At 41.5% G+C, this 14997-nt stretch overlaps 1 protein-coding gene across 1 annotated transcript; it reads left to right on the forward strand.

Moving 5' to 3' along the window:
• Window positions 1–2889: 2889 nt before the first annotated feature.
• Window positions 2890–14285, forward strand: LOC119131661 (zinc finger protein 135-like). Its single transcript, XM_037266294.1, is given in 8 exon segments — window positions 2890–3051; window positions 3218–3278; window positions 3320–4892; window positions 10888–10939; window positions 11090–11277; window positions 12389–12498; window positions 12674–13768; window positions 13771–14285. Coding segments are annotated over 8 exon segments (3432 nt in total). The 5' UTR covers window positions 2890–3030; the 3' UTR covers window positions 14103–14285.
• Window positions 14286–14997: the final 712 nt, after the last annotated feature.

Below are 14997 nucleotides of genomic sequence, written 5' to 3' on the forward strand. Positions count from 1 at the left end.
GCATTTTCATGCGCGACTTATTTGCGAACGATACAGAAAAAAACTTGAATTGAGTGAAATGGGATGGAGTGGGAGTTTTATTGAGAATGTACTGTACATGTTTTGTAGTATGCTTGAGGCAGTCCAACAAAATCTCGGACGATTTTTTAAATTACCCCCGGACGTTTTTTTCTTTTAGCAGGATAGGTCCAGGAAAAGGAGAACGTCTGGTCACCCTAATTAAAATCTATTCAAGAGTTGGATTGTTTTATTGGAAAACGTGTCGCGTCTCGTCCCCGGCCGTTCCACTGTGTGTCTGTTGTCATGGTTTCTGTCTGTGAGCTCGCACCTCCCCTCCTGTGTGCCCATGATTCGTGTGATCATTCTCACCTGCCTCTTGTTACCTGTCGTGTATTGAAGTCCTGTCTGCCCCTCACCCCCCCCGTCGGATCGTTAATGTCTTCACGTCTCGTCTGTCGTTCCTGTCTTTATCTTGTCTTTTTGTTCAGTTAGTCTTGTCCCTAGTCGAGCTTCTTATAGTCTGTCTTTGAGTTCTCCAATAAACCCTGGTCCAAGCTGCCTTTGGTCGCCCTGCTCCATTCCATTTGTGACAAAACGTGCACAAAATGTTTTTTCTTTTTGCACGCAATGTTGGTTTGTTTGCTGGGAAACAACAACATTCAACGTCCCACGGTCCTTTGCTATTGGCCCTATAGCCTATGATGTCTCTCAAATGACATCATCATTACGTAGCAGGAAGTAAAGCAAAGAGTATAGAACCGTGCTTGTTTTTTCTTTTTTTTTTGTTTGTTTTTGTCAGGGCAATCCATCTTATATACAAACAAATATACAGCCAGAGCAAATAACTTTCAATAAATGAGGTCGGTTTTACAGTATGCTTGGTGTTAATAAGCTTTAACGAATTGTTATAGGATTCTAGATCTTCCAATGCAAAATGTTTGGTCTTGTTTTAAAGAAGCGACATTTGTGTATGTATTGTTTGGCCAACAAAATAATATTGTTAATAAAAGAATCAAATTTAAAATTATGAAAAAAAGCCATATTTAACTTCAGAGATAGTAAGAGAAACAAAGAGCAACCCTTTTGAACAAGCCCATTGTTGAAAGTCAAGCAAAAACATTTGTACAAACTCAGGCCAAAAAGAAAAGATGGTCTAAATCAGGGGTGGCCAACCCGCGGCTCGCGAGCCACATGCGGGTTTTTGCCTGGTTTCATGCAGCTCTTTTACATTCATATCAACATTTGTGTTTATTTTTTTGTGCGTGTTCGCTTCGCTTAATATGGTATTTTGGTCAAACGCACATGCGCATGAGGTGAAATCCCGTGTTGTGAATTTTATTTAGGTCTCATGCGATGTATATTTCACTTCTAAGCCTAAGTGTGACCAGGTCACGCGCACGTGGGATTTTATGGGGCCTGGGCCAGGAAGGCACACTTCCTGGCACCAGGATACAGCAATTGGCCATCTGTGTAGAATCAACAAGGCAGGCTGGCGGGTCAGAGGTCATCCAGCAGTCCTAGTGTGCGTGCCCCCAAGTGAGGTGGGGGCGCGTGGTATAAGATTCAAGGCGGGAGAAGACAGGGGGACTCGACACTTTTGGCTTGGGAGAGACACTTTAATTCTGACATCGGTTGAATAAAATCTTTCCCCAATCAGCCGTGTGTCACTGAAGTTTTCCTTCTGCCTGATACGTCAGACGGACGTCATGACCGCATTTAAAAGCTTCAAATCTTAAGCGCCACTTCAGCTCACTATATATCAATATCGATAAAGACTTTCCAAAAGGGACTGAATTTCGCAGGCGCAAGTTGGACACTTTGAAAAGTCAGGCAAAAAAACAGGTACAGTTTAAAAAAAGATTACGAAGAACGCTTGCATTGTTTCAACTGGCTTGGAGCATTGCACGGGCTAAAAAGCCATGCAATGAAGGGGAGTTTGTTAAAGGTCGGTCCCGCCACACATAGTGTTTACCATTGTAAATTATGTTTTTGTTTGTGGACTTTGTTGAACTGAGAGTTTGTCTGTGTGAGACAATGCACACAATGTTCATTGTTAAAAATGTGGTCTTTGGTCTGTGGTCTTAGTACTGTAGGAGTCAATTTATGTCATTATCATGTTGGCACGTGACATGATAATATCACACAATAAATTTGGCTGAGCATAGGGGTGAGTGTGTGTGCGTGTGTGTGTGTTCAATTTCACCTTCACAAAAAAACACAGTTCCCTACATCCATTTTAAAATTCGTCTTCATACGTTTCTTGGTTTGGTAAATATTGTTGATAATTTTAAATTAAAGTTCCTTTGTTTTTAGTGGGACCGAAACTTGTTACATTTATCATCACAAAAATCAATCCCATTAACATGTAGCAGGAACTTGTATGAAGAAGTAATTTGTGGAATTAGATGATGAATGTTGTGAAAAAGTATTTTACAATCCTATTTTGAAAATTTAGATGTGTATAATTCAGAGTAGAACGTGTAAACTTATTTTTCTATCATCTTGGAATTCTTGCATTCCTTGCCATCCACCAGAAGACCAGTGAGTTTCTTTGTTGTCGGATTCAATCCATTTTGCCCTCGATCTCACACGCTTCCTGTGACTTATTCAGATAGAAACGGTCCAACTTACTTTGTACTGCCGTAATTCTACATTTATCTTCCGAAGTTAAATTAATCTTGCTACAAACAAAATATAACTCTTGCAGTAGTTTTTTCTCTTCCTTTTGTTTTTAAGTGTCAAAATTTTACCGAATTATATACTTGTTTCTCTAATCCTGAATTTGAGAAATTCCCATTTATTAATCGGACCATTAATTGTGTTATCATGTTCTATTTTAGCAATGAATTTTTTTATCTTGTTAACATACTGGTTGCCTTCTCTCTTTGTTTCAGTGTGCGAATTAATGTCTGTTCCTACTTAGACCTGACGGTGGTTGCAGCGAGAAAATGTCTGCAAGGACCACAGCAAAGTACGTGGAGGAAAAGGACCGCAGTCGTCGACGACTGGAAGCTCTTTGGCTCCAGCCTCATGTTGTGTTGGGAGGAGCAGGTTAGTACATGTCTATTTTCTATTATGAATCCTTTTCCAGTATTTAGCAGAATTTGATCAAAATCATGTGCGATAGGCAGATTGAAGAAGTCCTTGTCTAGATTTTCAACTGTAACTTTCATTGTTAATATACATTGGTATAATGTGTGTTTGTCTTCATTTGCAGACATCGGTGAAGCTATTCGTCCTAAGCAGCAGGAGCCAGAGCGCACTCGCATTAAAGAAGAAGATGTGGGCAAAGAGGTCCATCACTTGAACGAACAAATTGAGCAGACGTTTCTTTGCTCCATAAAAGAGGAGGAAGAGTGGCCTTGTATTAAAGAGGAGGTAGAAGACTCCTGTGACATTAAAAACGAGGAAGAGGATGATACCTGCAAGATGCCTTTGACTGGTGTTCCTGTGAAGAGTTTAGATGAAGGTCAACATGAGATGAGCAAAGGGGCGGACCCTCCAAGCTGCAGCTCAAGTCAACAAATGACCAGAGAAGGTGATGGAGACCACTGTGGGGGGTCACAAGCAGCTTCAACATCAGATAGTGATGACTTGTCGTCACTTGCTCCTGCTGCTGCTGATGAGTCTCAAAACAAACACAACCAATGTTCTCAGTGTGGGAAATATTTTGCTAATTACAGTGTTTTGAAACGACACATGAGAATGCACACAAAAAAGAAAAGCTTTTCCTGCTCAGTTTGTGGCCAAGAATTCTCTCAGAGAGGACATTTAAATGCGCACACAATAATCCACACTGGTGAGAAACCTTTTTCGTGCTCAGTTTGTGGCAAAGATTTCTGTTCTAAGGCAGTTTTAAAAACGCACGCAAAAATCCACACTGGCGAGAAACCTTTTTCATGCTCTGTTTGTGGCCAAACATTCTCTCGTGGGGCAGAATTAAAACTTCACGCAAGAATGCACACTGGCGAGAAACCTTTTTTATGCTCAGTTTGTGGCCAAAGATTCGTTCGTAAGGATTTTCTAAAACTTCATACAAGAACCCACACTGGTGAGAAACCTTTTTCATGCTCTGTTTGTGGCCAAAGATTTGCTCGTAAGGAAGTTTTAAAAAGTCACGCAAGAATCCACACTGGCGAGAAACCTTTTTCATGCTCAGATTGTGGCCAAACATTCTCTCATCGTGGACATCTAACACGTCATATAAGAGGCCACACTGGCGAGAAACCTTTTTCTTGCTCAGTTTGTGGCCAAACTTTCTCTCAGAAGAGATTTTTAGAAAGGCACACAAGAACTCACACTGGTGAGAAACCTTTTTTCTGCTCAGATTGTGGCCAAAGATTCCGTCGTGAGGGACATCTAACACTTCATAGAAGAATCCACACTGGTGAGAAACCTTTTTCATGCTCAGTTTGTGGCCAAAAATTCTCTCAGAGGGCACATTTATGTTCACACACAAGAATCCACACTGGTGAAAAACCTTTTTCATGCTCAGTTTGTGGCCAAAGATTTTCAACAAAGAGAAGTCTAACACTTCATACAATAACCCATACTGGTGAGAAACCTTATTCTTGCTCAGTTTGTGGCCAAAGATTCAGTCGTAAGCAACCTTTAACAGTTCATACAAGAATCCACACTGGTGAGAAACCTTTTTCCTGCTCAGTTTGTGGCCAAAAATTCTCAAGAAGGGAACAGTTCAAAACGCACTCAAGAATCCACACAGGTGAGAAACCTTTTTCCTGCTCAGTTTGTGGCCAGAAATTCGGATGTAAGGCAACCTTAAAAAGACATACGAGAATCCACACTGGCGAGAACGCTGTTGCCTGCTCAGTCACTTGCCAAAGAGTCTCTATTGAGAATTCCGAGTGTGTTGGGGAGACGGGCAATGATCCGTGAACTTTTCACCTTCTATTTGAGCAGACTTTGTGTTTTTACATCAATGATAATTCTATGTACCTTTTGATTGGGATGCTGAACTCCTTTTCTTTACCACAGTTCATATTTTGGGCGTAATGAATTTGAAATATGGTATTTTTCGGACTATAAGTCGCACCGTATAATAAGTCGCACCAGCCATAAAATGCACAATAAAGGGAATAAAAACGTATATAAGTCTCACCGGAGTATAACTCGCATTTTTGGGGGAAATTTATTTGACAAATTCCAACACCAAGAACAGACATGAACCAGCAACAACAGGCTGAACGATACAGTATGCTAACGTGACACACACAAACGAGGAGCTGAGAACGGGCCTGACATAACATTAACAGTCATTCAAATAACTATAACATAAATAACACGTTTATCAAACCATCCGTGTCACTCCAAATCATTAAATCCATCGGAATCTTCGTCCTCTGTGTCACTTCAAAAAAAAAAAAACAGCTGTTGACTCCAGGACTCCATGCGCCGCTCACGTCAGACTCGTCGTCAGTTGCGTCAATTTACGTGTATAACTATATTGTAGCGTTACCAAAGTACCAGGCAAGACGTGGGTTTGGTAACTGGCTCTTTATATACGAAAACAAGAGCTCAATGAGCCAACAACAATCGTGCCCATCCTGCTGCCTTCACAGCCTCCCTTGACAATGTGAAACTACTGAACTGTAACGATAAATATATACCAGCTCAGTGGCCTAGTGGTAGAGTGTCCGCCCTGAGACTGGAAGGTTGTGGGTTCAAACCCCGGCCGGGTCATACCAAAGACTATAAAAATGGGACCCATTGCCTCCCTGCTTGGCACTCAGCATTAAGGGTTGGAATTGGGGGGTTAGATCACCAACTGATTCCCGAGCGCGGCACCGCTGCTGCTCACTGCTCCCCTCTCCCCCAGGGGATGGATTAAAATCACACGGGGATGGGTTAAATGCAGAGGACAAATTTCACCACACCCAGGTGTGTGTGTGACGATCATTGGGACTTTAATCTTTAATCTTTAATCTTTAATATGTACAAGTCGTTACACGGAATAAAATATATATCAAATAACTATAACATAAATAAGTGTCAAACCTTCTGTGTCACTACAAATAATTAAATCCTTCAAACTCTCGCCAATGGTGAATTTATCAAAGCAGGCCTAAAGCGCCCTCATCCGGTTTGGTCTGAAAATAACATGTCAAGTGAATCTCTTTCACAATGACAGTAATGACGGTGTGAATTTGTGAGTGACAAAAAAAAACTGTGTTAAAAATTTCACATGTACTGTAAGTCGCTCCTGAGTATAAGTCGCACCCCCACCCAAACTATGAAAAAAGGTGCGACTTGTACTCCGAAAAATACGGTAATAGTTAACCGCCCTCGGGATGATAATAATTTTGTATTTTTCATTATACTTGGTGTTTATTTAGTTTTTAGTTGTGGTTTTTAACTGTAATTAGTTTGATTTCATATTCAGGACAAGTTGCTTAGTTTTTAAGATTGTTTAGGGTTTTGTTTTGTTCAGCTTTTAATGTTTATGTTAAGGATTTTGTCTCCATATTTGTCAAGACTGGTTAAGAAGAAAAATCAGAAGCAAGCAAGACACTTCTTTTTCTTTCTTGCGCTTGTGTGGCGATTCAGCCCTGCTCTCTGCACTGCAAAAAGCTAACCAATCAAAAAGGGTCATGACACACCATATCTGAAGCGAAATGAGACAACGAGGGGGAGAAATAGAAAGCTGAGCTGCCCAATGATTTAAACTCCCCTCCAAAAGTGAGGCCAATTCTTTTCATTTTGCAGTGACAATAGATGAAGCAATTTGTGTCGAAATGCTGAATGACAAAATATGAAAGCCTGTGGAATGCCTTGGAATCATGAAATTAAATGAGAGTGAATTGTACGGAATGACATTGAACAATATGGAATAATGTGGAGAAGTATTGAATTATATGGAATTATGTAGAATGATATTAAACGATGACAAATGATGACACGCGTCATGTGATACATCTTAAGAAATGGAGATCCATGAGATTTGAGTAATTCCCAACATTTTACGACACAAGTAAGGTAAGTATCCTAAACACCATATCATTAGTTCATTTGATACCACGGCATTAACCTCAAAATAATCAAACAGATCAAATACACAAATGCTATACCTAATCTTGACAATGAAGGCTTTGGCCGCCAGTGTGCATATGTAACCTTACAAGCGTAACGTTTTTGTGAAGTACATGGATGGAAAGCTTCAAGGCTTCATCTGGTATCAATGACGCACAAGCGGCTGAAAGCTTTCTAGCTAGTACAGGAACATCAGGACAAGGACAAACAGACTTAAAAACAGCTTATTTCCAAGAGACATATCTTGTCTCAACTCAAACATGCATCATTTTGTAGTGGGCGGGGTCATTTTATCTTTTTATTTTTTTTGGGAGGGGGTCATTTGTGCTCCTATCTCGATGACAATAAAAGGCATTCTGATTCTGATCAAACAACACGCACGACAAACACACGCTCGGATGATAGTGACCAGATTTGGGTTTCTGAAACAGAGGACACCTTTGGAAGGGGGCGTGGTCATTTTCAGTGGGCGGGGTCATTATGGGGTTTTTTTGGGGGGAGAGGGTAATTTGTGTCATGTTATGACACAAATGACATGGTGTCTGTATAGCAATTGCATTTATTGCCCCCCCCCAAAAAATAACATATATATATACAATAACAAAAAGTTCAAAAACATATTTATACTAAATAGTTTTATAGTGGTACACGAAGTAAAAAAAGACAAAAGAAATACAGCCATCGGTGCAGCATTTGAAGAAGAAAAAAGGCCTCCTATTCAGTCCTCCACTTGCGGGCTGTGTTGGCACCTTTATTTGCCACAGACACGTAAGTGCCTCATCTTCATAAGGATCACGACCCTGGCGAAAGCACGGGAATTTGAACGTGCATTTTCGTGCGCGACTTATTTGCGAACGATACAGAAAAAAACTTGAATTGAGTGAAATGGGACGGAGTGGGACTTCCATTGAGAATGTACTGTACATGTATTATGTTTGAGGCAGTCCAACAAAATCCCGGACAATTTTTGAAATTACCCTCGGACGGTTTTTAATTTTAGCAGGATACGTCCAGGAAAAGGAGAACGACTGGTCACCCTAATTAAAATCAATTCAAGAGTTGGGTTGTTTTTTTGGAAAACGTGCACAAAATGTTTTTTCTTTTTGCTGGGCAACAACATTAAACATCCCACGGTCCTTCGCTAGAGGGCGTCCGGGGCCTCTCGCAAATGACTGTGTAGTATATTTTATTCAGGTGTTATGCGATATACTGGTAAGCCTAAGTGTGACCAGGTCATGTTCGTGCGGGATTTTTTTGGGGCCTGGTCCATGAATGCAGATTTACTGGCGCTTGACACAGCTGGTTTCCATCAACAATGGACAATGTGTAGACTGTGTGGGGTCGGGAACGCAGACTGTTCAAAAGAACGAATCGTTTCAGTGAACAAGAGTGAACGATTCACTTCCTAAGGTGATTCGTTCTTCTTTTTTTTTTAGTTCATATGACTTCAACCCACATGCAATAATAACACAGTAGGTGTCAGTAATGCGCATCGAAGCTGGTGCCACCTCGCCGTAAATTAAAACGAGGAAGAAAATGACGTAACTTCCCGTTCATGAACGAATCGTGAATTGCATTTCCCGTTCATCAACTGAACGGATCTGTGAGTGAACGAGTTAGTGAGGGAGTGATTTGCATTTCCCTTTCCCGTTCATCGCGAGAACGGATCAGTGACGGAACGAGTCCTGACTTTTAAGTTCGCGAACGAGACAACGAATGAACTGCCTTCCCGTGCATTAACGGATCAGTCCAGAGGCGTAGCCAGGAATTTTTCCAGTAGGGGCGCACGCCCACAGGAAAAAAAATCGAACATCACCCACGCCGTTCGCTGATCGCTAAAACAACATCCGGGAGGCAAACGGTGAATGGATAACATCGCGCACATAGAATAGCGCAAGCACATTCGCGCAAGACCGAAAGAAAAAAACGGCATGAAAATGAAGAATCGAAAAAGCTCGATTTTTTTCAACCGGGGCGCAGGGAGTCCTAACCGGGGCGCCGCCCCGGCTCGCCCCGGCTTGGCTACGCCTCTGGATCAGTCAGTGAACGTGTTGCGTCTCCTGGCGTGAACAATTCACCGAATGAACGTGAACTATGTAAGCCAGAATGTAGATTAACGATTTGCCAAGTAAAGAAAAAACTACTCACTGAAACACCACTTCTTTTTTGCTCGTTCTCTCCAAGCTAACGACTAACTTGATTGCATGAAGAAATGCGCCGATATGCAACAACGGGAAGATTATGCTTCTCCTTGGGTAATCTTATTTTATAATACAGTAGTTCTTAACACATGTATGCATATATGCTGTTGGATTTGGTCCACAATTTAGGGAGCGCTATCTGCGCCTCACGGCAAAAGCCATTGCCAATCACCTGTTATCCAATTCACTCACTGCGTGCTCGTTTAATTTCTTCAGATTTAGGAAAATGCAAAGACACTGAAGCAGAAATTAGACTTAGACAGGTTGGTTGAGTTCAATCATAATTCTTGTTAAGAAAGCTCTGTTTTCAGGAAAGTACAATACAGCGCTGGGCCCTTCAAGAGCAGAAAGTCTCTATTCAGAAAAGGCAACGTTCAAGGTTCTTTGGTCAGCTTATATTCAGTTGGACAGGCCGGTGTGGGGCGAGTTTGATGGGTGATGAGTCGTTGGGGTGGGGCGAGTTCGCAGTAGAGTTTGATTCCATGGGAGTGGGTGCTGGTATGGACGATTCGGTGTGTGTGTGGGGGCTGCCGTCTTCCATCCTGTCTTTCGGCCTTGGGGATCATCTTTGGCCGAGTCCTTGGCTGTCTCCTTCTGGCACCAGCTGGTTTTATCTCCAAGTGACCTTCCTGTAAACATTCTGCTCCATTCCTACACTGTCGCACCTCATCCATTCGTCATTCTTTCAATTTTGTCATTTTGTACGAAATTATGTGAGCTTTTGGCTGTCACATCATTAATCTATTACTGTTCCCTGACTATGCAAAGTTAGTTCTTTTGATACTCCATGTCTTTGCTCACATCATTATATTCTTAGTTTAATCATGCTTCCCACCATATCTTTTCTGTTAGGCAAAACATTTCCCTCTGTGCAGAGCGTTCAGTAGTAATCGAAAAGCTGGCGTCCCGCATTAGGCGACATATGACGTTTAGTCAAAACACAAGATATAATCAAGTACTGAACGGTCAAGACGACTCTGGCCGTGTCCATGATTTAGAGAGAAAACATCAGGCATGCATTACACAGTTCCTTAAGGGTCATTAAGCTATTTAGGCAACATATCAAAAGACATTTATTTTGCAGTGCACAGAAATACATATTGAATCGTGAAGTTGTAGCAACCTCTGTTATTATCTTATATCAGCGTATCTGTTATTGTGGCTAGGCGGGTTTTGTGTCTTTTGACCCTATTCCTTCAATGCGCCTAAATATTGTTATCCAATATATCTACTGCAAATTTCACATTACATTGCTGGTTTGAAATGTACTTTTATTCTTATTATTATTATTTTAATAAACATTTATGTTAAAACTTTGGTGTTTTATTCCTTGTTTGTATTTTTGCCCATTAAAACAAAAATCAGACATTTGGTCAACTGCTTTATATGACAATATGTATATGTGTTTTACGTTGTTATGAGTTGGTGTCCCCCAAAATAACATATGTCGGCATAACGTTTTTTTTTTTTTTCGTTCAACCTTTTATTCAAACACAAACAGATTCGGTATAATCACACCATCAGTTACAAGCCAACAAATGCAAAATTAAAACATCAATGTCGGCATAAGGTGTGTCGCCTGAGTTAGCAGCAATGCTGTCTGTCACTCACTAGTGAATCTTTGCGACCGACCAATCAGCAGCGAGCGAAAGATGAAGGCGGGACTTTACGAATTTCCCGTTCACGAACGAGTCAGTGACGCAACTTCCCGTTCACGACGGAGTGATTGTTGCAAACGGATCAGTGTGTGTGATCAGCAGCCCTTGTGTGCGCTCACCCGAGAGAAGGGAAGCGCGGGGTATAAGATTTCAAGCTTGCAAAGGGACTCGACATTTTGGTAGGGCGAGAGACAATTCACTCTGAAATCATTGAGTAAAATATTTTCCCAACCAACCGTACTAAAGTTTTCCTTTCCCGAGCCAGGCACTTTTCCACCGTTTGCCGTTGAAGACCAGCTGATCATCAAAGAGACTTCACCACAACATCATCATTACGGAACCGAGTTTGGTTTAAGCACAGTAACAGAGAGGTAAGTTACGACTGTGGACCAAATTTGTCATGTTAGCACCGTTATTTGTGGCACCGCTTGGTTGCAGTAAAGAAGTGCGGGCCACTTTGATTATTATGGTAGCTACCACAGTGCTAACCGTATGATATTTAGCTTGATTTAGATGTCTTTTGTCAAGTAAACACAATGGCTTCTCTGAGAGGCGTCCTCGACGAATGTTGGAATCTTAAATGAGCCACCATCACGTTAGTTCTTGCTTGTACCGAGAGTAATGCTGTACCGTGGAAAGTACTCAGGATTGCGACCCCCGTGGGGACAAGCGGGATGGATGGATGGATGGATGGTTTTACCGATTCATGACCACGGTCCATTGGGCGCCGTTGATCTTGGCTGCCCTTACCTGTTTGGGGGACCCCGTGGAGGCTATTTCGTGTGTTTTGGGGTGTTCTACTGTATTGAGGGCGGCTGGTTGGCCGCTGTTACTTTTTTTCCTTTGTCTTGTTGCTTTGCTTTGATGGCTTTTATCTTTCGCACTTGTTGGCTTTCTTTGTGCCGCCGTTGTGTGGCAGCCTATCGAATTGTGTGTCTTTTATATACCCGCTCTGTGGTATGAATGCTGCTGGGGCCTGAATTACCCCACCCCTGGGGATCAATAAAGTTTCAATCAATCAATCAATCAATCAATGAGTATTAGCAATGGTGTTTGCAGACAGGCAGGACGCCAGGCATGCCCCCGATTTTAAATATCAATTCCTTCATGCACTCTTACAGATGATAACGCGTAATCACATTTGCAAAAACAGGTCCGATCCGCATGAAATGTCGTTTTGTGTATTGGGTCGCTTTAAGTTCACGTTGTAAACAAAACAAGTTGACACTCAAAGATTTGACGATGATTTTTTTTGTGGAACAATGCAACTAAACTGTCCTTTGCTAAGTTTATTTTCTTGGCAAACTATCTAGTACAACAAACAATACTAGTGCGTAAATATGGGAAAAGCTATATTCAATTACTTCAACAAATAGGTTGCGCACCGCTGTCCAAAAGACACCTTTGTTAGCAAAACATTGTTGAACAAGTGTTGTGAACCTTTGTTAGCAAAACATCGTTGAACAAGTGTTGTGATTGCAGTGTGAAAATGTTTGCAAGGACCACAGCAAAGGACGTGGAGGAAAAGGACCCTAGTCGTCGACGCCTGGAAGCTCTTTGGCTCCAGCCTTACGTTTTGTTGCGCAGAATAGGTTAGTACAAGTCTATTTTCTATTATGAATCCTCTTCCATTGTTTATTTTTAGTAGAATTCTATTGAAATCATGTGTGATAGGCAGATTGAAGAAGTCCTTGTATAGATTTGGCCAGTTTCTCTTCAACTGTAACTTTCATTGTTAATATACATTGATATAATGTGTGTTTGCAGACATCGGTGAAGCTATTCGTCCTAAGCAGCAGGAGCCAGAGCGCACTCGCATTAAAGAAGAAGATGTGGGCAAAGAGGTCCATCACTTGAATGAACAAATGGAGCAGACGTTTCTTTGCTCCATGAAAGAGGAGGAAGAGTGGCCTTGTATTAAAGAGGAGGGAGAAGACTCGTATGACATTAAAAAGGAGGAAGAAGAAGAGGAGATCTGCAAGGTGCCATTGACTGGTGTTCCTGTGAAGAGTTTAGATGAAGGTCAACATGAGGTGAGTAAAGGGGCGGACCCTCCAATCTGCAGGTCAAGTCAACAAATGACCAGAGAAGGTGATGGAGACCACTGTGGGGGGTCACAAGCAGCTTCACCATCAGATAGTGATGACTTGTCATCACTTGCTCCTGCTGCTGCTGATGAGTCTCAAAACAAACACAACCAATGTTCTCAGTGTGGGAAATATTTTGCTAATTACAGTGATTTGAAACGACACATGAGAATGCACACAAAAAAGAAAAACTTTTCCTGCTCAGTTTGTGGCCAAGAATTCTCTCGGAGGGGACATTTAAATGAGCACACAAAAATCCACACTGGCGAGAAACCGTTTTCGTGCTCAGTTTGTGGCAAAACATTTAGTCGTAATTCAGTTTTAAAATATCACACAACAATCCACACTGGCGAGAGAGCTTTTTCATGCTCTGTTTGTGGCCAAACATTCTCTCGTAAGGCAGTTTTAGAAATTCACACAAGAATCCACACCGGCGAGAAACCTTTTTCATGCTCAGTTTGTGGCCAAACATTCTCTTGTAAGGCAGTTTTAAAAATTCACACAAGAATCCACACTGGCGAGAAACCTTTTTCATGCTCAGTTTGTGGCAAAACTTTCTCTCAGAGGAGACTTTTAAAAAGGCACATAAGTACTCACACAGATGAGAAACCTTTTTCCTGCTCAGATTGTGGCAAAAGTTTCCGTCAGAAGGAAAAGCTAACACTCCATACAAGAATCCACACTGGTGAGAAACCTTTTTCATGCTCAGTTTGTGGCAAAAAATGCTCTCAAAGGAGATATTTAAATACGCACACAAGAATCCACACTGGTGAGAAAAGTTTTCCTGCTCAGTTTGTGGCCAAAGATTTTCAACGAAGATATCTTTAACATACCACTCAAGAACTCACACTGGTGAGAAACCTTTTTGCTGCTCAGTTTGTGACCAAAGATTCGGTCGTAAGGATATTCTAATAGTTCATACAAGAACCCACACTGTTGAGAAACCTTTTTCCTGCTCAGTTTGTGGCCAAAAATTTGGTTGTAAGAGAACCTTAAAAAGACAGACGAGAATCCACACTGGCGAGAACGCTGTTGCCTGCTCAGTCACTTGCCAAAGAGTCTCTATTGAGAATTCCGAGTGTGTTGGGGAGATGGGAAATGATCCGTGAAGTTTTCACCTTCTATTTAAGCAGACTTCATGAGTTTTTGTATCAATGATAATTCTATTCCATATGCATATTTGATTGGGATGCTGAACTCTTTACCACAGTTTGTATTTTGGTCGTGATGAATTTGAAATAATAGTTAACCGCCCTCGGGATGATAATAGTTTTGTATTTGTCATTATACACGGTGTTTATTTTGTTTTTTATTTGTGGTTTTTAACTAATTGCCGTATTTTCCGCCCTAAAAGGCGCACCGGATTATAAGGCGCACCTTCAATGAACGGCCCATTTTAAAACTTTGTCCATAAAAAGGCGCACCGGATTATAAGGCGCATAAAATAGAAGCTATACTGCAACAAACTGAGGTTGACTAGGGTTGCGGTATGCATCCACTAGCCAATAACCAACGAGCCCTCTGTAAACAATCGCGTTTCTCAAACGATCTCCTATAAAATGATCGGAAATGACTAAAGTTCGATCTAACGCATTGGTACTACTTACCTATGTTTCCCTTCCATATCGATCCGTAGATTTACTCGAAACATTAACAGAGCAGCCTATTTTCACATGAAATAGCCTGGTACGTATAGCAGCTATCGTTATAGCATTAGCCATCCGCAAAGTCCCACGAGCCTCAGCTCGCAATCTCCCATGAGCCTCAGCAAAGTGTAAACAATCGCGTTTCTCAAACGATCTCCTATAAAATGATCGGAACTGACTAAAGTTGGATCTAACGCATTGGTACTGCTTACCTATGTTTCCCTTCCATATCAATCCGTAAATTTACTCGAAACATTAACGGAGCAGCCTATTTTGAAATGAAATAGCCTCGCGGGTACAACAGCTATTCGGTGACGCCCCCTGACTACAGTTACCGTAATGTTGGGAAGCGATGCGA

This window comes from Syngnathus acus, chromosome 12 (assembly GCF_901709675.1).
Source record: "Syngnathus acus chromosome 12, fSynAcu1.2, whole genome shotgun sequence".
NCBI classification, from domain to species: Eukaryota; Metazoa; Chordata; class Actinopteri; order Syngnathiformes; family Syngnathidae; genus Syngnathus; species Syngnathus acus.